Source organism: Galeopterus variegatus, unplaced genomic scaffold (assembly GCF_000696425.1).
Source record: "Galeopterus variegatus unplaced genomic scaffold, G_variegatus-3.0.2 Scaffold342, whole genome shotgun sequence".
NCBI classification, from domain to species: domain Eukaryota; kingdom Metazoa; phylum Chordata; class Mammalia; order Dermoptera; family Cynocephalidae; genus Galeopterus; species Galeopterus variegatus.
This window is the reverse complement of record NW_007726453.1, coordinates 260,711-285,843: the sequence shown is the minus strand read 5'-3', so window position 1 is coordinate 285,843 and position 25,133 is coordinate 260,711. Positions and strand designations below refer to the sequence as shown.

The following is a 25,133-nucleotide window of genomic DNA, read 5'->3' as shown; positions in this document are numbered from 1 at the left end:
AGGTAAACAATCCTATTGGGAATTTTGACAAATATATATATTTATAAAATCACCATCTGATCAAAATAGAGAATATGTCTATCATCCTCAAAAGTTTTCTTCTGCCCCTTTGAAGCCAATTTCCTTTCCTCAGGCAATCACTGATCTGATTGTTCCTATTGTTTTATCTTCTACAAAATATCATGTAAATGGAACCATGCGAGATGTAGCATTCATGTATGGCTCCATCATTCATCTTAATGCTTCTGAGAATCATCCATGTTTCTGCATGTATCAGTAGTCGGTTCCTTCTTATTGTTGAGTTGTATTCTATCACATGAATGCATCATAATTTGTACATACATACATCACCTAATGTACATTTGGACTGTTTCCAGTTTTAGGTAATTTTAAATTATGCTGCCATAAATATTTGCATACAGGTCTTTTTACAGACATGCTATTTCATATCTCTTGGGTAAATACTAAACAGTGAGAATGCTAGACAGTTTATACCAAAGTAACTGTACCATTTTACATTCTCATCAACAAGGTACAAGAGTTTCAGTTGCATCTTACCAGCACTTGGGATTGTCAGTTTTTTAGATTTTAACCATTCTAACAGATGCGTAGTATTTTTAGTATTTTAATCTTGAATAGTTCCCCAGCCTATCTGTAGTCTTTGTAACTCTGACAGTTTTAAAGAGTCCAGGCCATTTATTCTGCAGACCATCTCTCTATTTGGACTACCTTATTGTTTGCTCATTGTTAGGTTTCGGTTTCACATTTCTGACAGGAGTCTTACATAGGTGATGATATGTTCCTTTTAGTCGTATCACATCTAGAAGCACATAATGTCAGTTTTCCCTTTATTATTGATGTTAAATTTAATTATTGGTTAAGGTAGGTGGTGTCTGCTATAATTCTAAACAATAAACATACCTGCCTCCTACCTTCTTTGTAATTAATAACTACTCTGTAGGGCAATACTTTCAGACCATGTGAAAAAATTGCTCCCCAACAATCATTCAGCTAAAGGTTTTAAAACTCATTGTGATTCCTACCTAAGGACCTTGATGGTTGTCTTTTCTAATAACACTACTTTTATATGTAATATTTGGCATCCTACTTGGTAAAGACAAGCTTTCCTTTCTCCATTTTAATTTTAGTATCAGGATGGACTCAGATACTTTTTTATCAATGTGTTAAAACTAATACCTTTCTTTATTCTTTTTGATCCTTGAATACTACCAAATTTAGCTACAGTGACCCATATATTTCAGCAGTAGAGCCAATAAAATTTTCTGACAAAGTGGATGTAGAATATGAGATAAAAGAAGGTATGTACAAATAACAAAGTTTTTCATCTGAGTAGTTGAAGAAAGAAATTCCATTAACTGATCTGGGAAAGGCTGCTGGCAGAATGGGTTTGGGGAAAAAAAGAACAGGAGCTATATTTTAGATATGTTGAGTTTGAGATGTCCATTTGATATCTAAATAAAGATATTGTGTGTGGAGTTCAAAAGGTCTGAGCCAAACGTTGAAATTTGGAAGCTGTTCACATGCAGATGATATTTAAAGTCACAGAATGGGTGAAATCAACAAGAAAGTGAGTGAAAATAGACATAGGAAAAAGTCAAAACCACACACTTTGTATTCTCAACTTTAGGAGGTAAAAGAGGAGTAAATAATAAATAAAACCAAGAAGGAGCAATCACTGAAGTAGAAGGAAAACCAAGAAAGTGTAGTGGCCTGAAAACAAATTTATATAATGTTGAATATACTAATTATCCTGATTTGAGCATCACATATTGCACATAGGTACTGATATTCAACTCTGTACTCCACAGGTATGTACAATCAACGATGTTACAATAAAAAATAAAACACTTTTTTAAAAAGTGAAAAATGTTGATATAGGAAGAGAGAGTGATTAAATTGTTGCATGTGCAGGTAATAGATCAGATAACAGGAAGACTGAGAAATGACCATTGGACTTAGCAGATTATGTAAGATGATGTCTAAACACTGATTCCTGGATTTCACAATCTAGAAATATTTATGCTCTTGTTGAAAGCAGTTTCAGTGCAATCACTAAGGAAAAAGCCTGATTGGAGTGGATTCAAGAAGGAATGCAAGGAGAGAAGTGGACCATGCAAGAATAGATAAATAAGGAATTCTGCTACCAAAGGGAACAAAGAAATAGGTGGTACTAACAGGGAAACTAATAGGGGTTCCCAGAGGCCAATGTAAGATTTCAGATGGGAGAAATAATAGCATATTTTTATAGTAATGAGAGTGCTTTAGGAGAGGGGAGAAAAATTAATAATGTCGGAGAGAGAAAAGGGAATTGCTGGAGCGATGACCCTAAACAGGACAGAGAAAGCTATGTAGTACACAAGTAGAGAAGTTAACCTTATATAGGAGCGTGGAAAAAATAATCAACAATGACAAGAAAGTGTAAGAGGTAGGTACGAATGATGACACAATGGCAAACGTGGCAATTGTAAACTGCAGAAGTTCTCTTCTGATTGCTTAAATTTTCTCAGTGGAAGCAAGGTCATAAGCTAAGAGTGAGAATAATGGAGAAGGAAGGAGAAGTAGTAGGACAGAAAACAAAATTACAAATAGCCTCTTAATTAATAATCCTCTTTCTTCCAGCTGTCAAATAATGTGTATTAACTAATATTATAAATATATGTCTGAAATTCAGATTACTACATGAATTCTCAAGATCCACATAACTTCCCAAAGTCCTTTATGTTTCATGAAATGTTTCACTAACTTTTAAAAGGATGCTTAGAAAAATGTGATTTAGACTATCAGTTTTATAAATTACAAACTTTATAAATTTTAGTATCTTTCAAGTAAGCAAATTCTTCAGAAAAAATATGCTACATAATTTCAAAGGTATCAACTACATGAAAAAACTTATTTAAAAATAAATTATTTAAATAAGGCACTTTGTTATTACAAATTTTTTAAGTCTTCACTATTTGCCTATGGCTAAAGAACTTTTACAAATCATGAAATGTAGTTAGAACAAAAAATCTCAAAATGTAATCATTTATTTAAAAAAAAGAATCCTATTACTAAGCAGAAAAAAGGAAAGAAAAATCAAACAGGGTCTTTTAAACTAATTATATCTTTACAACTATTATCACATAATTAATATCTTAACATATATATGTATGAATGCATGCTCTCTATTTTAAAAGTGTGGTAAAACCAAACTCCCAAAAGGAATGTACTTTAAAGAAAGGAATTTAAAGAGAAGAGCAATGCATAAACCAAGCTTCACTTAGTAAAAACTTAATTAAAATGCTGGTATCACATACCATTTCTAAGAGGCAAAATAAAGAAATCACTGTGACTGCTAAAAGCATGACTATGATTAGCAAGACAATTCTACATATGCAAGTTTAACATACAAACAGCAGGCAAAGAACTCACCGTCATCAGACACACTGACCCTTATTATCTCCTCAGACAAAATATGAACACTTTTCCCTTCACCTCTATATCACTGCCAAATTATCAGTTTTAACATATAATATTCATATTTCTTTTTAAAAGGCCGTTTGAAGGGCATTTGTGTACCTCATAAGTATTTTTTCCCTTGTATTATACGCGGTCCAAATATTCATTCCTTCCCCTGCTATTATTAAACTGCAAATCATACAAAATACTTTTAAACTGAGTAAGTCCGTTGCTGTAACATTACCGCACAACTTTTTTCTTAGGAAGTTGGTTGTGAAATACACCTTATTCAAAAATGTTTCTCTACAATATAAATCTATTAAACCAAATTTCTGTTTAAAATTATCAGTGTCTATTTGTCCTTTAGTAAATGAATGTTGCCATGAATCTTCTCTCTAACTGTCCACAGATTCTGTGTGCTGCTTTGGGCCACAGTGGTCACTTCTTTAAAGCACAAAGAGGAAATTTAGGGCTTCGCCAATTTGGCGTTAGTTCTCGTATAACTTCGTATAATGTATGCTATACGAAGTTATTACGCTCCTGCCCGAGGGTTCGGATCCCACATACAGACCGGTTCCCGCTCACTGGCTGAGCGAGGCGCGGGAGCAGCACCGAGGGTTGCAATCCCGTTGGCGGTCCCCGGTCCGGTACGGGGGCAACACTGAGGGTTGCAATCCGTTGCCGGACACGGAAAAAGACAAAAGACAAAAAAAAAAAATAGTAATTTTGTTCCCCATTTTATTTTCAGCATATTTTATAATACTTTAAATCAGCTTCTTAGTCATATGTACTTGTCAATAAACACAGAACAGAATAGGCATGGAAGGTTGAGGAAGAGTTTTATGAACTATGATTAAACTCACAACATGGACCATGGTACAATGAGATTTTCAATCCATGCTTGCTGTTCAGACAAAATGTGGCTAAATCATAAATTCTTAGAACTGGAATGGTGAAAGAATAAATGAGAATGCATACTAATTCATGCATCACTTTTTTTTAATTAAAAATTTATTACTTTTTATCCCCAAAAACTTTATCACTAGATCTTTACCAAATTTTGAGCTTCTCTTAGTGCTGTAGTCATTTTTCCCCTTTAATTCACTTAGACACTGAATTCAGAAGAAGTAGAACGGCATCTTAAAAATTTACCCACATTCTATATTTCTAACAGCATCTTAGAGGTAAGATAATATAACTAAAGTGGACATTTACTAATATCTTTCAAGCAGCAAAACATTAGTAGATGAGGAAAAAGATAGTCTAAGAGAGAAAAGGTACAATGGGAAAGCACATACCACTCTGGACTAGTGACTTTTCCAACTTTCCAACTAACAGTAAACCTGGATGAATTACTTTAATCTTTGTGGGGGCTTCAATTTCCTATAAATGAAAAGAACTAGAATAGAAGATTTCTAAAGTCAACTCCAAGGCAGAAACATCTGGTTATAATGGTTCCCTCTGGGCAAAGGAATTCAAGGGGTGGGGGAAGAGTGGAAGAGAAATTTCCTTCTTACTGTAAATCTTTTGAATTTTGTATATGTGCAAATATTATTTAGTCAATTAAGAAAATAATTACTAACAATAGAGTCCCCTCAAATTCAAAAATATCTATCAAAAAGAAACTTAAAAGTTTATGGATATGGATTCTTTAAATTGTGTATTTTACTCATACCTTACTAAAGTTTGGAGGAGGGTTTTTGCCTCTACATAAATTTGAGAGGGCCCATACAGCATTTCTGGTTGTTGTGAGTCTGTTTGAATTTGTTAATAACCTGCCAAGAAAAAGAAAAAAGGGATCGTCACTTTACATTCATTTTTCCTTGGTAGCTATTTTCTATCATAACATAAAAGTCTCTTCAATATATTTTATAAGATTTCCAAACTGGCAAAACAGGAAAAGGGAATCTTTAAAATTCATTACATTCAAAAACAAAAGTCAACATATTACAGTTCTATTCTCTAAAGTTTGAATTTATGATCTGAATGCATTCTTAAATCATAAAACACTTTGAAAATAAAGGGTGTATGGTAATTTTACTTATTTCTATATACTTTAAAAAGAGTACTAGATTACTTTTGCTTTGATCATAAAAATAATACATGATACAAATTCAGGAAACAGGAAATACAGGGTCAAATTAAATGAAGGTCACCTATTGACAAGGGAGGTTTTTCATTTTAACAGATTATGTGTCTTAGTATTTTTTATCTGGTTTGTAATAAATGCTGATATCTGCTAAGAAACTGGGTGTCTGAAACAAGAACTTTCTTTTCAACCTTCTAAGGATGTGCTACTTATAGGTTTTTTCACAATATAATAAGTTATGTTTTAGTTATTTATATTTAAATAGATCCCCTAAAGTAGTGTGGTCCTTGAAACTTTTAGTGAGTTGTGTGCCCTTTGAGACCATAATGAATCTTACTTCACAAAGAAAGCACACACAACAAAATTTTGGCATGTAATTTCAGGAGTTTGTTACCCTCATAAGGATCTTCACAAGCCAGCTAAAAGTATAGAGAATGTAGGTTTAAAAAAATCCCTGTTTTGAAGTGACAGCAACAAAAATGGTTGAAGAGAGAACTCTGGGGGCTCATCCTTCCCCAGAAACACTAATAAAAAACTTGCAAACACTGTCAGAATAAATTTTATCAGAACTCTGGATGACAGTCAAAAGCTCTCTTAGTTGCTGTAAACTTTTGACTATGTCATTAAAAGACAAACGCATAAAATAATAATTATAAATTTATGACAATGGGCACACAATGTATAATGATGCCATTTGTGGCAATAACAACTTAAAAAGAGTGGAACAGAGATGTCTCGGAGCAAAGTTTTTGTTTACTTTTGAAGGCAAATTAGTAGTAATTCAAACAAGATTGTTGTAAGTTTAAGATGTTAATTGTACTCCCTAGAGTAACTCTCAAGAATATAACTTTAAAAATATATGAGAAAGGACATGAGAAGGAAATCAATACTGTCCATTACCAAAAAAATCAATTAAATATAAAAGAAGGCCATTAGAGAAACTAAGGAGAAAAAAGATATGACATACAGAAGACAAGTAACAAAATGGTAAAAGTAAGTCTTTCCTTATCAGTAGCTACACTAAATAAACAGATTAAATGTTCAAATTACAAAGCAGTAACTGGCAGAATACATTAAACAAACCAAAAAACACTGATCCATCTATAATACTGTCTACAAGAGACTCACTTTAGATTCAAAGACACATCCGTGTAACCAGCAGCCAGAAAGAGAAATTGCTAGCATTCTACATCCATTCCCTCCAAAGCTATACCTCCTCTCTTCCTTTAAATCTTTGCTAAAATTATACTTACTTAGGAATAATTCTTTCTTGACCACACTATGCATACTACAGTTCCCTCTTATCTATCACTCTAATCCCCTTCCCTTTTTATTTTTCTCTGTAGAACTATCTTCTGTATATAACTTAAGAATTGCATTTATTTTATACCTACAATCTCTAAAAATCATCAAACCTACACAGTTATGACTTGTGAACTTTTCTGTGCATATGTTATATTTCACTAAGAAGTTTTTGAAAGAAAAATTTTGAGGGAAAGAAACAAATTACAAAAAAGAAGGAAAATACTATTTCATATATAGTATTACTTTTGGCCATGCAGTGGAACAAGACTCTTTATCCAGACACAGCACTATTTTTGTAGTGAATATCATTCCCTCCTAAGAGAATCTTGAGTTTTTATTGTCTCAGTTTATATAGAGTTAAGCACCCTACACCATTTGTGTAGTGTTTGGCTAGTAGGATAACATGTTAAACATTTAATAAAAAAAATAGTGTAAAAAAATAGATTCAAAGACACAAATGGGTAGAAAGTGAAAGAATGGAAAATAAATTTCCATGCAAATAGTAATCAACAGAGAGACAGTGTGGTTAAACTAATATCAGACAAAATAGACTTGAAACCAAAAAATGTTTTAAGAGACAAAGAAAAACATTATATAGTAATAAAGTCAATCAATCATGAAGATATAGCACTTATAAACTTATATGACCTAAAAACAGTGCTCTGAAATACATGAAGCAAACAGAATTGAAGGGAGAAATAGACAATTGTACAATAATAGTTTGAGAGTTCAAAATGCTGCTTTCAACAATGGATAGAATATCTAGGTAGATGATCAGTAAGAAAATAGAGGCCTTTACAACTAAAAATCAACTAAATATAACAGACATCTATAAAACACTCCACTTAAGAACAGAAGAACATATATTCTTCTCAAGTGCAAATGATACATTCTCCAGGATACATCATATGTTAGCTCACAAAGCAAGCCTGATAAATTCTAAAAAATTAAAATAATACAAAGTATTTTCTCTGACCACAAATAAATAAAATTAAAAATCACTCACAGAAGGAAAACTGGAAAATTCACAAACGTGGAAATTAAGTAACACACTCTTAAATAACCAGTAGATCCAAACACACACACACACACACACACAGACATCAGAAAATATTTTGAGAGGAGTGAAAAGGAAACACAACATACCAAACCTTCAAGAATGCAGTGAAAGCAATGCTCAGAGGGAAATTTATACCTATAAACACTCACATTAAAAAAAGGCTCAAATCAACAAACTCAACCTCCCACTTCAAGCATTTAAAAAAATTAGAGTAAATGAAACCCAAAGCTGACAGAAGGAAGAAAATAATAACATAAGAGCAAAGATAAACAAAATAGAGAATAGAAAAACACTAAGAAAACCCAAAGGTGGTTCTTTAAAAAAAACTGAACAAAATAAACAAACTTTTGTTCAGACCTACAATGGAAAAAAGACTCAAATTACTAAATTTTGGAATGAAAGTGGGTGATGTTACTACCATCCTTTCAGAAATAAAAAGAATTAAATAAGAATATTATGAATAATTAAAAGCCAACAAATTGGATAACATGGAAGAAATTTTTTTGATTCTTAGAAACACACAAACTACCAAACTGACTCAAGAAGAAATAGAAAATATGAATAGACCTATAACGAGTAAAGGTATTAAATCACTAATCAAAAACTTCCCAGTAAAGAAAAGTCCAACATCAACTGGCTTCACTGGTGAATTCTACCAAATATTAAGAAAGAATTAAGTCCTTCTCAAACACTCCAAAAAATAGAAGAGAACACTTCCTAATTCTATGAGGACAGCATTACCCTGATACCAAAGCCAAAGACCACAACAAAAGTACAGACCAAGATTTCTTATGAATATACATTTAAAAATCCTCAATAAAATTCTAGGAAACTGAGTCCAGCAGTATAGTAAAAAGATTGTATACTATGGATCAGATTGGTTTTATCCCATGAAAGCAAGGGTGGTTCAATATACAAATATCAATCAATGTAATAAACCACATTAACAGAATAAGGGGAGAAAAAAAAGTGACCATCTCAATTAATGCCAAAAAGAAAAAGGCATTTAAAAGAACTCAAAAATTATCTTTTCATGATATAAACACTCAACAAACCAGGAATAGAAAGAAACTTCCTCAACATGATAAAGGGTATTCATAAAAAACCCACAGCTAAATCATACTCAATAATGAAACAGTGAAAGTTTTCACTCCAAGATAATTAGAAAAAGATACTTGCTTTTGGCACTTCTATGCAACACTGTACTGAAAGCTCTAGCCAGAGCAATTACACATGAAAAAAGAAATAAAAGATGCCTAAAAAGCAAAAAGTGAAACTATTTCTATTCACAGCAACATGATCTTGTATACAGAAATCCAAAATAACCCACAAAAAAAACTATTAGTGCTAATAAATGAATTCAACAAAGTTGTAGGATACAAGATTAACACACAAAAATCTGTTGTATTTCTATATACTACCAAGTAACAAGTAAAAAAATAAATCAAGAAAACATTTTTTTTTACAATAGCACCAAAAATAATAAAATACTTTGGAATTAGTTTAATCAAGATGGTATATGACTAGGCACTGAAAACTACAAAATACTGGTAAAATTAAAGAAGTCCTAAATAAATTAAAAGATACCCCATATTCTTGCACTGGAAGATTTAATACTGTTAAGATGGCAATACTCCTCAAAGCGATTTATAGATTCAATGTAATCTCTATCAAAATGATAATGGCCTTTTTGCAGAATGGAAAAGTCAATTCACTAAAAGATGCTTTTAATAGTACAAACTTCAAAATGACTCTGATATTGAACTGTAAATCAGTACAGATGCTCTTCAACTAACAGTGTGGTTATGTCTCGATAAACCCATTATTGAAACCCATAAATTGAAAATATTGTAAGTCAAAAATGCATTTAATACACCTAACCTTCTGAACATCATAGCTTAGCCTAGCCTACCTTAAAGATGCTCAGAACACTTCCAATACAGTATTCAATAAATTACATAAGATATTCAAAACTTTATTATAAAACAGGCTTTGCATTAGATGATTTGGCCGAGCATTGCAAGAGAATATCGTACCATATATCACTAGCCCAGGAAAGGATAAGAATGCAAAATTCAAAGTGAGTTTTTACTGACTGCCCATTAGTTTCGCAGCATCATAAAGTCAAACAAAAGTATGTCGAACCATTGTAAGACAGAAAGTATTAGTATTTTTTTTATAGCTCAGCTAACTTCTTAAATACTATGGAACATTAACTTTGGATAAACCCATAGTAAATGCAGTTGTAGCAAGTGGTTCAGTATCCTACAATGTTTGTCCTCAATTAATTTTAGTTGAATGAAATTATGCCAAGAAATTACTTCTGTCCACAGATAGCTATTTTCTTTAAAGGAGTAAAATGTAATTTGCAAACAAGTATCTGGAAATATGGTCTACCATCCTCTGCTGGAGAGGATGGAGAACGGCGCAGAAATGATAACGTAAAATTTTTCCTTCTAATCACCTTCTCCATTTTTTTCAGTACTTATCACTGTCATTTAGCCTAAAGTTCCTCTTAGTGAATGATAAACAAAATGTATAAAGAAACCTATCTTTCAAATAATTTTATGTCATTTCTATAAAAAAACCTTACATTATAAAGCAATATCTTTTCAAAAAATGTGTAAAACGGCTCAAGAAACCATTATATTAGACACTTTAAGTAAAATTCTAATCCTGAAAGAAAAATCTTTATGAGATTTGTTCTGTGAACATTTATTTCAAAATCAAATATAACCCCCTGACATCCTAAATACACCATCTGTTCAAGTGTTAAAGATTCCCTGCTGTAGCAATGTTTACATTTTATTATATTATAAACTTCAATACATCATTGTTTTGTATAGTAAGTATTTTGGCATAGTAAGCATCAAGTTAGCAATGATCACTGTTAAGTACGGTTCAATAGGACATAAAAGACATAGATAAGACACAATTTGAAATATTTCCTGGTTTTCCCTAATTTCAAGCTACTGCAGGCATGGCTAACTATCAGCCAAATTTAAAAGCATCACTGAAGAACATAATAGTGTATGTAGAAACATAGTGGAGTATATAGTTTCTTTTCCAAAAGTAATAACTTAATTGTGATAAACAAAGTACTTACTCTAAAAGAGGTGGAAGTATTTCACAATTCAAAACAAAATCTCTGCATTCTGCATTGTCACCAGCAATATTACCAAGTGCCCAAACAGCCTTAGAAAAATAAGAAAAAATTTTCTTAAGACAATATCTTAAGTAAGATGCTCTCTTAAGGATGAGAGATCTTAGTACAGAACAAACAAAGCAATAGTTTTCAACAACATATGAAAAACAAAAGTGGGGCAGTGAGAAAAGAAAACTTTACAAATGTAATTTAATAATTTTTTAAATCAATTGAAAAATAGGGCATTTAACAAGTTTTCCTTTACTAGTAAAATGCCTATACTGTTCAACAAAAAACATAGCTTGTCTACTCTGAATCTACATGGAGAGACAAAATATATATATTTAGCAAATTTTCCAATTACTTATACTAGAGGTTTGCTTCTATGCCAAGAATCCACTCACTGTAAAATAAGAGAAGGAGAAACGAAGCACAGAAAACTGAGGTAATGGCTAATATGAGAATTAGCGTGGATTGATCCCTGAAAATAAGTTTAAGATTAGACAGGGTTCATTATAATTTTTAAAATAAATGCTAGTAAAAGATCAAATTATTCACTTATTAAATTTCACTTAGAAGAGAAATAATGCAAATAAAAATTGTCATTTTATTATATTCTCACTTCAGATTTTTCAGGCCAGTACAAAAGTAGACATGTCACTTTTCAATTGGGAAAATGTTATTTTAACGTTTAAAACATGAGTTAACATTTTTAATATATATTTTAGACCTAAGTTTATTTTTTATTTTTTTAAAGAAAAACATTTAAAATAAAGACATTTTCCATCCTATGAAGTACAATATTCTGTTGGTGCAGATATTAATTGGTATAACTTTTTTGGCCAACTTGGAAATATATAGTAAAAGCCTTAAAAATTTTGTATCTTTTGGCAAGGTAGTCATTTTCCCTAATAAAATAATCAAAGGCATATAAAGACTGATATACAATGATGTTCATCACAATATTATTAACAACCCTAATAAGCTAGAAATAACTCAAATGTAAAACAATTGAGGAACAGATGACAAATTATGGTACAAACCCGAGTGGATAATGTGTAGTCTGTAAAATTTTCTTGGGAGAATAATTAATTTCATAAGAAAAGGCGCCCAATATTAGTGTTAAATGGAAAAAAGAAGTGATATAAAATTACATGATGAATGGTATGGTAGAGAGATCAATAGATCAATGTGCATTAAAATGATGCAAAACAAAAATAACAAAATACTTGATTTTCTTTGGATGGTACAATTACATGTGATTAATTTTCCTTCTCACAACAAAACTTTGAAAATTTATTCATGCAGTTTATTAAAAAATTGTTCTATTCAAAGTAATGTGATATTTTAAAAAGGAACAACAAAATAATCCACTTAACATGTGGAGAATAAGGAGTAGGACTAAAGTTTAGAACCTGGTTCAACCATTCACTGTGACTTAGGGTAAGTTACTAACTTTTCTGGGTCTCAGTATGCTCATTCACAAACAGGAATAGTAATTCCTATGCTAGCTGAGATCACACTTATAGAGAACCCAGGACTATGCCTGAGATAGTTCATTCTTCCTCCCTCCTAATTTTACATTGAAAAAAAACTACTATATTTTAACAAATGCAATGTACAGACAATTAGGCACAAAAATAAATTACAAATCATAATCACAAATGGTACTTTCACAAAAAAATTAAAATCTAGTATAGAAACCTACCTGTTCTTGAACATCTTCATGCTCTGAATTAAGAAGTTTGATAAAAATTGGAACAGCTCCAGTTTCAATCACTACCTTGGTATGCAGAAAAGTTCCAGATGCTATATTAGTTAATGCCCATGCAGCTTCAAACTAAGAAGAAAAAAAGTAAAATAAACGAAAGCACCAAAGAAAGGTCAGAAAGGAGAAAAAGGGAAGAGAGAAAGTAAAAACAGCTGAACAAGTCTGAGAGAAAGACTGACATGATTAATAAGATGCATCATGAAGTCAGATTTCATGGATAAAAATCCTATTTAAAAAAAAGTATTCTTCAATTTGAAAAACAAGACCTGGGAAAGAATATAATGAAAATTTACAGAATCAACAATATATAAACACATTTAAATTTATACAGGTTGAGTCTCCTTTATCCAAAATGCTAGGACCAGAAATATTTTTGGATTTCAGATTTTTTCAGATTTGGAATATTTGCACATACGTAATGAGATAGCTTAGGGATGGGACCCAAGTCTTAACACAAAATTCATTTACATTTCTTATATACATTATACACATAGCCTGAAGGTAAATGTATATAATGTTTTAATAATTTTGTGCATGAAACAAAGTTTGTGTCCATTGAATCATCAGAAAGCAAAGGGGTCACTATACCACCAGCCACAGATGTGGTTATAATCTGTGGTTAGTTGGCATAACCATCATTCCCGACTCTGAATTTATATGTTACTGATAAGCAATCATTTTCTTACACTTATTCACAGATAAGTACATAATGGTAAAAAATATGATATACCATTAATACAGTGAAAAAGTAATGTGTTCAGGGTAACTAAGCAGCACAGAAGCATCACCACAATACATGTATCAGCTGTTAAACAGAAACAACAAGAAAAAAGGCAGGCTTTCAGTTTCCACCTACAATGCTATGTTTTGATTAAAAGGTTACTGTCCACTGTACTTTTTTTTTTTTTTTAGGTGAAAGGAAACATGAGGAACAGTTGAACCAGGAAGTCGGTCCTCTTAGGGTAAGGAGGCATTTTGCTGGATGGCTTTTTTAAATGTTTTCTCCAGAGTCATCTGCCTCATTAACAATAGCTTCTATCTTAGAAGTATGTTTGATGTTGTAAACTGACATGATTTCTTGTTCTGTTATGAAAGCATGAAGCTCTAGTCCTTCAAAAAGCGCATCATACATTTTCACCATGTCATCTATAGGCACCTTTTTTCAGTGTTAACAAATCATCTTCATTGTCACTATTATCACGATCACCTTGATTCAGAACCATTTCTGCTATTTCACTATCACTCAATGAATGAACAAATGGAGCATCATTATCAGTGTTAAAAACTTCTTTGATATCCATTTCTTTCAGCTTACTGGAGGACTCTGAAGGTATATTTTTTGCATATGTACGGAGGTGAAACATCTTTTTTTTCTCACTTGACATACAGAATCCTTTAAAGTCACCACCTTGTTCAGCATCATCACTAAACATAACTACAGGCCAGAGGTTGTCCAGGCTTGCAAACTGTCTTTAGTAACTGTGTTCTAAGCATTGACAACAGCATATATGGTATCCTTCATACTAAACTTCTTTTGAAAAACTTCCATAAACCCATGCCTCTGTTCACTGCTGCTAGCATGCTATTCAAGAAACTGTTTTTTATATTCTCTCTTCATTGATCTAAGTTTATCCTGGTTGTATGGCTGAATTAATGAAGTCACACTGGAGAAAAAAGTACGTGGTATAAACATTATTTTTGATGAGAATTGCGTCTGGAGAATGAGCAGAAAACAGTTGTCAAGAAATAACAAAACCTTGCAGTCATCATCCAGTCCAGCTTCCCTGCAGTGAGCACAAGTCACTGGTACAAAATGTTTGTGAAACCCATCAGAAAAAATGTCCCTGGTCATCCATCCCTTTTTATTAGTATAATAATGGACCAGTAAAGAATTCACTCCTTGAAAACAGTGATGATGCAAACTTTTGCCTATCACAGCAAGTTTACACTTATGCATGCCTGCTGCATTAGCACATCCCAGCAGTTATTCTGTCCTTGGTGTCCTTAATTCCGGTAGTGGCTGTCTCATCAGCTGCAGTTAGTGTCTTTCTGGGGCAATAATGAAAAACAGTGATATTTTATCAGCGTTAAACATATTCTGTCATCAGATTTTCCTCAGTGATAACATTGGCAAAATCATCAATGAATTTCTCCACTGCTTCATGATCAGAATACTACAAATTTAATGCTGTGTCTCTTCTTAAATTTCTGCCACCAGACTGTTGAATATTCATAGTTCCCTTCAATTTTTAGTTCATCAGGATAGGTTTTTGTTTCAATATCAGCATACCATTAAGTGGCATTTAATGTATAACATTAAGTGTTCGCTGTGACAATGATGGATCTACTCTTTCAATAAATACATAATCAGTATCTTCATTTTTGGCTTTATGTAGTATTTTCTATTTTTCATTAACTTCTGTTCATTGTCTGAGCACAGAACCCCAAGAGTTTACCCTTCTGTTTCCTCAGGTCATATATGGTGGTTATTCCAACACCATACTCTTCTGTAAGACATTTCACATTACCCCACTGTCCAGTTTCTCCAACGGCTTGACTTTCTGTGCTATAAATAAATATAAATGCTTCTTCTTTTTCTTATTGTTGTTACACAAAGGGTTATCTACAAGAGTTTGATATTTTCAACAATATCTTTACACCACAGAGCAGAGAATAAGCAAAAAAAGCACAGTGAGTAATGCATGCACATTCTGACCCCATAAGGGACATCATATGAGAAAATGATGTCTGCACATCCAGCCTGAACATGCACTATTTTATTACCCTTTGTGGGTATGCTTGTGTGGGGGAATCTGGGCATGCACAGAAAAGATACATAGCAGCTGAAGTGAGCTGGACAGGTCTTTTTTTCCTTGGGGATACTGAATAAACTGTGTTGTGCACTTGCATTTCGACTGCAACTGGTCACATGAAGTCAGGTGTGAAATTTTCCACTTGCGGCATAATGTCAGTGCTCAAAAAGTTTGAGATTTCGAATTTTGGATTTCTAAATTAGAGATGCTCAACCTGCAATTCATAAAACTCCTAATGTTTAGTATTAGAGAGCTTGGTGTTCTAAATAAAGCAAGAAGTTTAAAAATAAATAAGAGACACAACTTAATACAGCAATAGTATATTTAGGGAACTTAGAATCATAAAAAGTACTTTTGTTTCCCTAGAGAACATACAGCCCTTACCTCATCATTTAGGAAAATGAAAATTAGAAGTTGAGAGATTTAGGTGTTTGTTTAACATCAAGAGGTCATTATTAGCAGAGCCAGGACGAGGACTTCTTTAAGCAGCAGAGCCTCTGAGAATTTACTCATATCAATTCAATTAGAATTCAGATATACTTATATGTGATGGATTTTATAACGGAAGTAACTCAAATATACTTACATGTGATGGATTTAGAAAAGAAGCAATTCAAACAAAATTGGCTCCAAAACAAGAAACCATTAGTAGCAAATTATTTGGAAGACATCTTAAAACTGTAACTATAACATCGTTGAGAAGCAATGCTATTGAGGACAAACCTAACTTTGGTCACAATTTTAGTATATTACACTAATTTATTCTTCTTTCAAAAAAAGAACTAATCAATTAGCTAAAAATGTTTTAAGAGGAAAAAGTTACAACCCTGGTTAGCTAAAAACTAAAATAAATTTAACCATTAAATGAACAATTTAGTTTGAGGTTTTCTAAAATAAAAAGTTATTAAAGACTTACAGCTACAGAATTTTTTTTAACATAATAATGATTTTATATACTTTTTCTAAAATTGTTTAATAAAATAACAATTTCTAAAAGAAACTAGCACTGCAACAAGCATGTGCCCAAGGCGAAACAGGTGGCACTACCTTTTCCTTTAATTGCCAAGTATTTATTAAATGCTTATGATAGAGTTAGCATTGCAGAAATTGCTTTCATTAGAAACTTTAATCATGTCATTTCTAGAAAGGCATTAAGAAGGAAACTAGACTCACTTGTAAAGTACAATTTTCATTTCTTTCAAGAAATTTCACAAATCTCTGTACGACTCCTGGTTTCTGTATAACTTGGTCTATCGGTGGATTAGGTTCTAAAAATTAAAAAAGAATCAAGTTATTACAGACACAAAAAGACAATGATCTGGTCCCTATGCCAATTGACAGTGCACACAAAATAACTGTTTCGTAGGTTTTACTGATCTAAGTTTAAAATCCTTAGCTGGATGTAAGTGAAGACAAACATCTTCATAATTGCAATGTTTTTTGCAAAGCCAATTCTACTTTCTCATTACAGCAATAGTAAGAAATTTTAAAAATACTTTGTACGTAAATATTTAAATTTCTTAAGTCAAAGGTTATTTAAGAGGTTACCTTTGCAACATGGAACTACTTTGGTGCGATACTCAAAACACCATCTGAGAAATAAAGTTTCCACTAATTATAGCACTACCCTCAATTTCCAAGGATAACTCCTTCACTATCAACCATGACTTGCCTAATGTGTCTTATCCAGGTGAAATTCTATTTTGTCGGGTATTATTTATTATTTACAGAAATGCTATTGGACTATCTAAAATTCTTGAAAAGTTTTCATGAAATGCAGAGGGCTTCTGAGAATCATAAAATCTCTAGGAAGTTTATGTAAAATTCAAAGATATTTTAGTTACTGGCCATCTACATACAAAGAACTTTTTTTTTCTATCTTGGCTTCAGCAAAAAGTACCCTCTGTGGTTCTTCAGTGACTTCTCTGTTGGTGTGCCTTTGGGTTAGTCTTATTCCTGTTGTTTATTTGCTTCCTAGAAAATTTACCTATTATGTGAATTGAATTATCACTTATCATTATCATTTGTGATAACTCACAAATCTAACTTCTTTAACTGAATTCTTCTCTATTCCAGACCATATTTCTAAGTGCCTATTAGATGCATTTTTATTTTTGCACCTGCTTCAAAATGTAGCATAATCAAAACTAAACTCATTATATCACTATGTGTGTTCCTTCCCCTTGCCTTCTGCCCAACACCCAAACCTTTTACTGAGTTATACATCCATCTAGTCACAAAGAATTCTCTTTTCCACTTCTGACTCTTTCTTTTCTTTTTACTTCCTCTATTTGACTATATTATCGATCATAAATAACTCATATAAATATTAACACATTGTTACAATCAGCAGGATGAATAAGTGAATGGTAATCATAAAACATCTGTACAAATCCTCCTTTTTTGAAAAAGAAAAACCTTCCCACTAAGTTTTAAGTCAATTCAAATCCTAGAAACCATATCCTCAATTGTGAAAAAAGATTTACTTCAAAATGTACTTCTTTCTTTTCTTCATTTTTACACAAATGTGCTATTCTTCTAACTTGGTCAAAAATTAGAAGATTTCTGCAAAGTTAATAAAGCTATGCCCATAAAGTTTTGTTTTGGAGCTCTAAATGAAAATTTCAGATTCTTCAAAATGTTAATTCTAGATCCTAAACTATCGTTATAGTCATAAAACATCAACAGGAAAAACTACATGTCTGTAATCTTTTACCTTCCACCTTTAAAAAAAATCAAAACAAAATCCTAGGGTTGTAGTTACCACTTTCACATTCTTGATTTTTTCTCTTTTTTCCAAAAGAAAATTCTAAATTTACCATCCTCTTTTTTTTAATTTAGGGAACAAAAATTTTGTCTTGTTCTTTTTGAAGGGAGAAGGAGATGAGGATGAGAAAAGGAAGAAAAAAGGGTTTTTGTGGTTAGAAGCTGGGGAGAAGTGAGTGCTGAGGCAGTCAGTTATATCTACATATGTAGGTAAATATAGATATAAATGATATATATACATATTCTTCAAGCAATACTCTTTTATTAATGCCTTAATAAAAGATGAATGAAAATAAAGAATTCAATAATGGAGAAGTTGTGGTATAAAAATACTGGTGACAAAATCTAAAACTCTTAAACATAATTAAATCTTAAAAAATTCTATTAATGATTATGATATAATGTATATGTCAAAAAGAAATCTTGAAAGAGAATTTGATAATGTAAAAAACAATTTAAAAATATTAATTTGACCCCCCAAAATAATCCCAATTACAAAATAAAAACTGTGAAGTATGTGAGAAAGAGAGAGAAGGCTGTTCTTGATTGTACAAGTTACTTTAGCTTGGGAGATGAGGAATGGAAAACAAAAGATAAATGTATTTATGAACACATACTACAATAGGAAAGGAAAGGTAAAAACTTTGTAATCTATGCTGTCTTGACCACAAGAGTTCTTTCATTCCTCATGTTACTAAATTCTGTCTCTCTTAGGAAGATAAGGCAGCAGAGCCAAGGGCATTTTCAAAAATCTTATCAGTTTATATATGGGATTCCACATAATTAGAATCATTAATTCTATAAATTCCACAAGACAAAGGTTTAAATTTTTATTTAATAATGAATTCTTATAAACTCAATATAAAATTGGACAAATAACATAAACAGGCAATTATAAAATATAAAAAGTTGATGAATAAGGTAAAATATTCAACCTAATTTCTAAAAAATTACCATACAATGAGCTATAATTGCATAAGCATTATTTCTGTTTTAAAGATAATTGTGAGTTTTAGTAAAAATACAGTGAAATGAATAGTTGTACAAACTGAAGATGGGAGTGTAAATTAATACTGGTTATTCCCTTTGACCCACTATTTTACTTTTATGAATGTATTTCAAGGAAGTTTTAGATTGTACAATGATTTTTGTAGCATCATTTATGATAATCAAATATTGGGAAAATATTATATACCTGATTGATTTTATATTTATGTCCTATAATGTTATGTTGCCATTTAAAAATCATGTCTGAAAAATATTTCTACAAGAATTTAAAAATATGTGTCTCTAACTTTGTTTCTTGGCAGCAGGACTAAAAGGATTTTTATATTTGCTTCATTAAATTCTTTTACATTTTGCAATTTTTCTATAATCAACATGTGTTACTTCGATAATACTCATATAATTTAAAAATAGATGTTATTTTAAACAGAAACTAAAATCTACTACGTCTGGCAAAGAAAGGTGTTTTAAAATAAAAAATATCTAATAAAATATAACTTTACTACAAAATCCTGTAATATCAAATAAGCATACTGAAATAATTCTTGCCTTTAGAAAGCAGTTTTCTAAATTTCTGTGTTGCTGTTAGCTGTTGATCAGCATTATTAGAAAAAATCATCTGAACCATATCTGTAGTAATAACTTCTTCCTAAAACACACAAAAGAAAATATGATTAACATTTAAATATTCTGCATGAATATTTGCTGTATACACTATCTCTGAAATTTTGCTGAGATAGAATTCAAAATACTTTTGTAAAATATACCTCTGGAATGGGTACAGTGGAACTGATATCCGGATCCTGGATAGGACTTTCCAGCATAGATTCATCATTTCTGGGCAAAGAGACGTTTCTGCGTTTGAACAACTATAATAAAAAGAAATCACTTTATACATTAAGCTTTCCATAAAACATTCAATTGCCATACAATTCCATTTTTCATTTAAGTGAAGAAAACAAACTAATAATTTATAATTTAAAATTATGAATATTTTAGTATTTCCCAATCATTACACCAGAAAGACCTAAAGTATTTATGAGAAGTAACTTTCTGGGCTAGGTTAGCTTTTGCTTGCAGACCTACTTCGGGTCATTTTCAATCTCAGGTCTTTTACCAATGGTGAGCCCATAAGTAGAGTACGCATTTACATTTCATAACACTTGAAAAAGCATACATACCCACACTGAATTATGAGGTGCCTAAGAATTTTTCCAAGAAAATCTTAATAAAAAGCAAATCTGTTACGTAGGAGAGATAACATATGGTATATTAACAGAGTTGTATATCCTATTAACAAGGAATAGAGAACAAATTCTCAGGAAAGACGACCCAATGCTTATTAACTCAGGAGTGGATAAAAATGAAGGAAAAGGGCTGGCTGGTTAGCTCAGTTGGTTAGAGCACAGTGTTATAACACCAAGATCAAGGGTTTGGATCCCCTTACCGGCCAGCCGTCAAACAAAGGTGGTGGAAGGAGGAAAGAGACAAAGAGACATGTTGAGGTCACTAAGGGAAATTTATAGGTACACTTCCTAAACAAAAATTGAGGGAAAAAAAATTTTGTTTCAGTAGTCCTCCCCTTATCCACAAAGGATACGTTCTAAGACCCCCAGTGGATGCCTGAAACAACAGATAGTAGCAAACATGTTTCTGTTCATGTCTTCCACCCACAAATTTAATGCCTTTTCCATCTCAAAGGAGAGAAACTAGAAAAAGGGATGATTCACATTCCAGGAGGGATGGGGCAAGATGGAATGGAAGGTGTGAGATTTTATCATACTAGTCAGAACTGCAAGCGATTTAAAATTTATGAATTGTTTACTTAGGAAATTTTCCATTTAATATTTTCAGACCACAGTTGATGTGGGTACTGAAATCATGGAAAAGGAATCCTTGGACAAAGGGGGACTACCGTATAGTCCTTTAGATAGCTAAATAAATACTGCTCTTCTTCAATGTATACACACTTCTCTTTCTAATCATTCAGTCAATGAAATTTTTTTTTAGTATCTACTATAATATATTGAAGACTTTGCTAGATACTATTGATAGGGAGATGACAAATCATAATTATATTTCTAAAGCTGGGCTTTTTCTACTTTCTTCATTGCTAGCCCTTTTCACACATCACTTTTCATTTGTATATGTAAGTACCACACCCTACTATATATAAATATTTCTAAATTTAAATATATCTTAGAATGAAAATGTTGTTGAGATGCACTCTCTTAAATGATTTTCTATTCTTTATATCACATATGTAAAGTATAAACAGGGAAGGCTAATAAATCTGGCTAATGAGACTACAGGAAAACAGTATGAATAGAATGGGAAGATGACTATAATTAACTTAGGGGCAAGAGCTATGAAAACCACAAAAAAGCAAACAAGTATAATTAATTTTCTTTAGAGGGAAAATTTTACATTGACAAATGGAAGTAATCTAAATAGACTCAAGAGTAAAAATTTCTTAGCAATGGGGTAAAAGTATAACTGATGGAAAATGTTTATCAACGAAACAGAAATGCTATTCCTCTCCATTACTAAAAACCATACAGGAATCTGATTCATAAATTTACAAATATTATTCCTGAAGTCTAATAAACTAAAGAATAGATTTAGCTATTTCAGCTATTTGTCAACTTCCTAAATACTTTTCCATTTTAAATTATCTAAAAATTAGCAATAATAATTAAACTTCTAAAAACGCAACATAATATAATTTTTGTTAAAAAAATTAAATATTTAAAAACACCTACCTGTTCTTCCCTTTTTTGTTTTCGAAGCTGTATTCCTTCCTCTTCTCTTCGTCTACGCATCTCTTGAGGATTTAGGGCTTTATTCTTATAACTTTTCATTCTATAGTTATCTTTCCCTGGACTAGCCATGGCATCTTAAGAGAAGAGAACAGACACTGATGATTCTCAAAACAACACAAGATGCTTACTCTAGGGCAATTAAATTAAAGGTCACTGATTAAATAGAGCAACAAGACCTATTCTGTAAGTTACATACAAAGAATACATTCCCTCATTCCCATGTTAAGATTGGAGCAAAATGACCAAATATCTTAGGAATAACATATTAAACAAATTAACAGATTTTGATCTAAACACAAAATCATTACCCTTATTTCACTGATTTTGGTTTTAAACATGTTAAATTTATAGTACTTAGGGCACATATGAGAGGCTTTGATCTATAGATGGTTAAAAATATGAGTCAGAACTCAGTCCTGACTGATCATCCAATATCATGTAGAGCTATAAAAGAAAGATGACCAAAGGAGAAACCTTGAGGATATTCACATTTTAGTGGAAAATGCAAGAGTAGGGAAACCAAAAAGAAATAAGTCAGAGAAGTAGGAGAATCAAAAGAAAATAAGTCCTATAAGAGAAGGGAGTTCAAGAAATAGAGGAATATTTAAGTCGTAGTAGCACTAAAAACTGGCCAATTTATCCATTCATTGATTCATCAAACAAATAAGGGGCTGCAATAAGCCAAGTACCATACCAGGCATTGGATTTGGTAATCAGGTCACTGGTAAAGATAGTGAGACAAATCTCACTAGTGGTAGAGCTAAAGATAGAATGGCATGGGCTGAGGACTTGGAAATGATTTAAAAAGTACTTCGTGCCTTTGAACTAAACACGTTATATTCTGGCAATCAAAATGCATTTATAATTGACCAAAATCCCTCTTTAAAATATTTAATGGATTTTCACAGTACTGTGTGCACCTACAAATAGTAATCATTAGAAACTGCTCAATCTTGTTAATAATAATCATGTTTAGCATTATTCTTTATTTTATATATATATAAAAAATCTATCGTATTACTAACAGCTTAGGCTCTTGGAAGAAAAAATAAAGATCAGAGTTCATTACTCAATATTAATTGTTGTATTATACTCAGTAAGTATAAAATATCTTATCAAAATGAAATTTCACGAAAATAAACCTCTTAAAATATTTATCACCTATATATGCAGCATTTTCTAGGCCAGTGGCCTCTAAACTTTTTTGATCATGCATGTAAAACGTATTTGTGCATCCATTCTCAATATATTTATTTCTATATATGTATTACTACCTTAATGTACTATCCAATTAAAAAGTTCACAAAACAAAAAAAAAAAAATTAAAAAGAATAGTTTTTAAAGGTAAACAAATACAAGTTCTAATAATTTCTTCCCACATCTGATTAGATCACCTTGTGTCCCACTCTCCCACCATACACACAAAACACACCGCAGACACTACTTCTGAGACCATTAATCTAGGCAACCACTTTTCAATATAAACTTGTTAACCAAATAAAATGTAGCCCCAACAACTCATATATCATTTGTTCCTTTTTTTTCTTTAATACTAACTTCCTGCTTCTTATTTAACACCTGCATCCTCACTGCAGTTGCTTTAAAGGATATGTTAAGGCTAAAGAAAATAATCTCCGAAGATGCCTCATCCAATCACTGGAAAATAAATTCAAAGACTCTACTTCGAAGGCTGGAGTCTCATACAAATTATTTTAAATTTAAGAATTGTATTCACATACTTTAAAGCTGCCAAACAGACGAATTTTTTTTTTTTCATTCATTAAGTATATTTTTTACCCAGCTCTCAGAAAAACTGTGTTGAAGTTGGGAAAAGAACTTGAATCTGAACTTAGGGTTTTCTTTTTCTAATATCTATTATCGGAATTTCTCATGCCAGTCAAGCCGTCACTGCCATGGGTTTGGGTGCCTCATTAGTAACATTACAACACTGTAAAAAAGGGGGAAGGTGCCAACTGGAGTCCCTATAACCTACCAGGATCTGAAGGACAGAGCTGTTCTGCATAGCTTAACAAAAAAGTCACTTTCCTACAAAATGAGTCATTATTGAAAGTTGTAATTCGGAGATTAAGTTAGAAGTCTTTTCTTTTATTTAATGTGCCAAAAAGTTCATGAGTAAATGCCAGTGTCATATTCTTTTGACGTATCACTACGCTGTTTCACAGCTTTCAAATCTATTCACCTCTCATGCATTATCGATGAAACACTATTAAGTCTGCATCTTGGAACGGAGCAGACAAACTATGCAACCGTCGGGACTGAGCACTTGGAGGCACCTGCATCAGCGGCGGTGGCAATATAGGGTACTGCAAGCAGGCCCCGGGGACAGAATCTGCCTCTTCTCTGGGCACTGTGGAATTTCCATAAGCTGCAGGATACAGACAGCCACTGCGTACCAGGAGTGAGTGGCAACGTTTACCAAGACCATGTACCGAGAAGAACCGCCAAGAAACGGTGAGGCAGAGCGGCGAGAAGATGAGATCGGCTGCCCAAAGCTCCTTCCGAGGACCAGCCTGCCTGGCTGAGCGGAATCTGGACTCACCGCGCCATCGCGTCTGCAAGGGAAAGGTGCGGCTGCCACGCCCCCGCGACCAACGTCGCCCTCAGGAAAACCTGAGAAACCACCCTGGCAAGGCCAGGTCCTGAACCCTTCGTGAGGAAGGGGATAAATAAAAAGCGGCCCCAGTAACTAGAAGCGTTCAAAGGGACCGGACCGAGGATCCTCCAACCTGGCCTGTGTCACTCTCACTTACCCATTAATGTGGTACCCTCCGTGCTCTGACTTCCCAGTCCCCGGCGGAGACGTCTACTGCGAGTAACAGAGGAGCAGCCACTCCGCCCCTAGAGTGGAGCCTACCGAGCCGGCTCGCAGCCCAAGAT

At 32.5% G+C, this 25,133-nt stretch overlaps 1 protein-coding gene across 1 annotated transcript in view; it reads right to left on the bottom strand.

Annotated features, from left to right (window-relative positions):
• The window catches only part of KPNA5 (karyopherin alpha 5 (importin alpha 6)), a 42,170-nt gene extending 17,037 nt beyond the window's left edge, over window positions 1-25,133 (bottom strand). The window contains exons 1-8 of the mRNA XM_008567748.1: window positions 25,007-25,133; window positions 22,176-22,309; window positions 20,181-20,282; window positions 19,963-20,062; window positions 16,816-16,910; window positions 12,767-12,898; window positions 11,020-11,108; window positions 5,135-5,234 (exon numbers count right to left, since the gene is read on the bottom strand). Of these exons, the coding sequence (XP_008565970.1) occupies window positions 5,135-5,234; window positions 11,020-11,108; window positions 12,767-12,898; window positions 16,816-16,910; window positions 19,963-20,062; window positions 20,181-20,282; window positions 22,176-22,309; window positions 25,007-25,010 (756 nt within the window). The 5' untranslated portion in view covers window positions 25,011-25,133. The remainder of the gene's footprint in view (window positions 1-5,134; window positions 5,235-11,019; window positions 11,109-12,766; window positions 12,899-16,815; window positions 16,911-19,962; window positions 20,063-20,180; window positions 20,283-22,175; window positions 22,310-25,006) is intronic.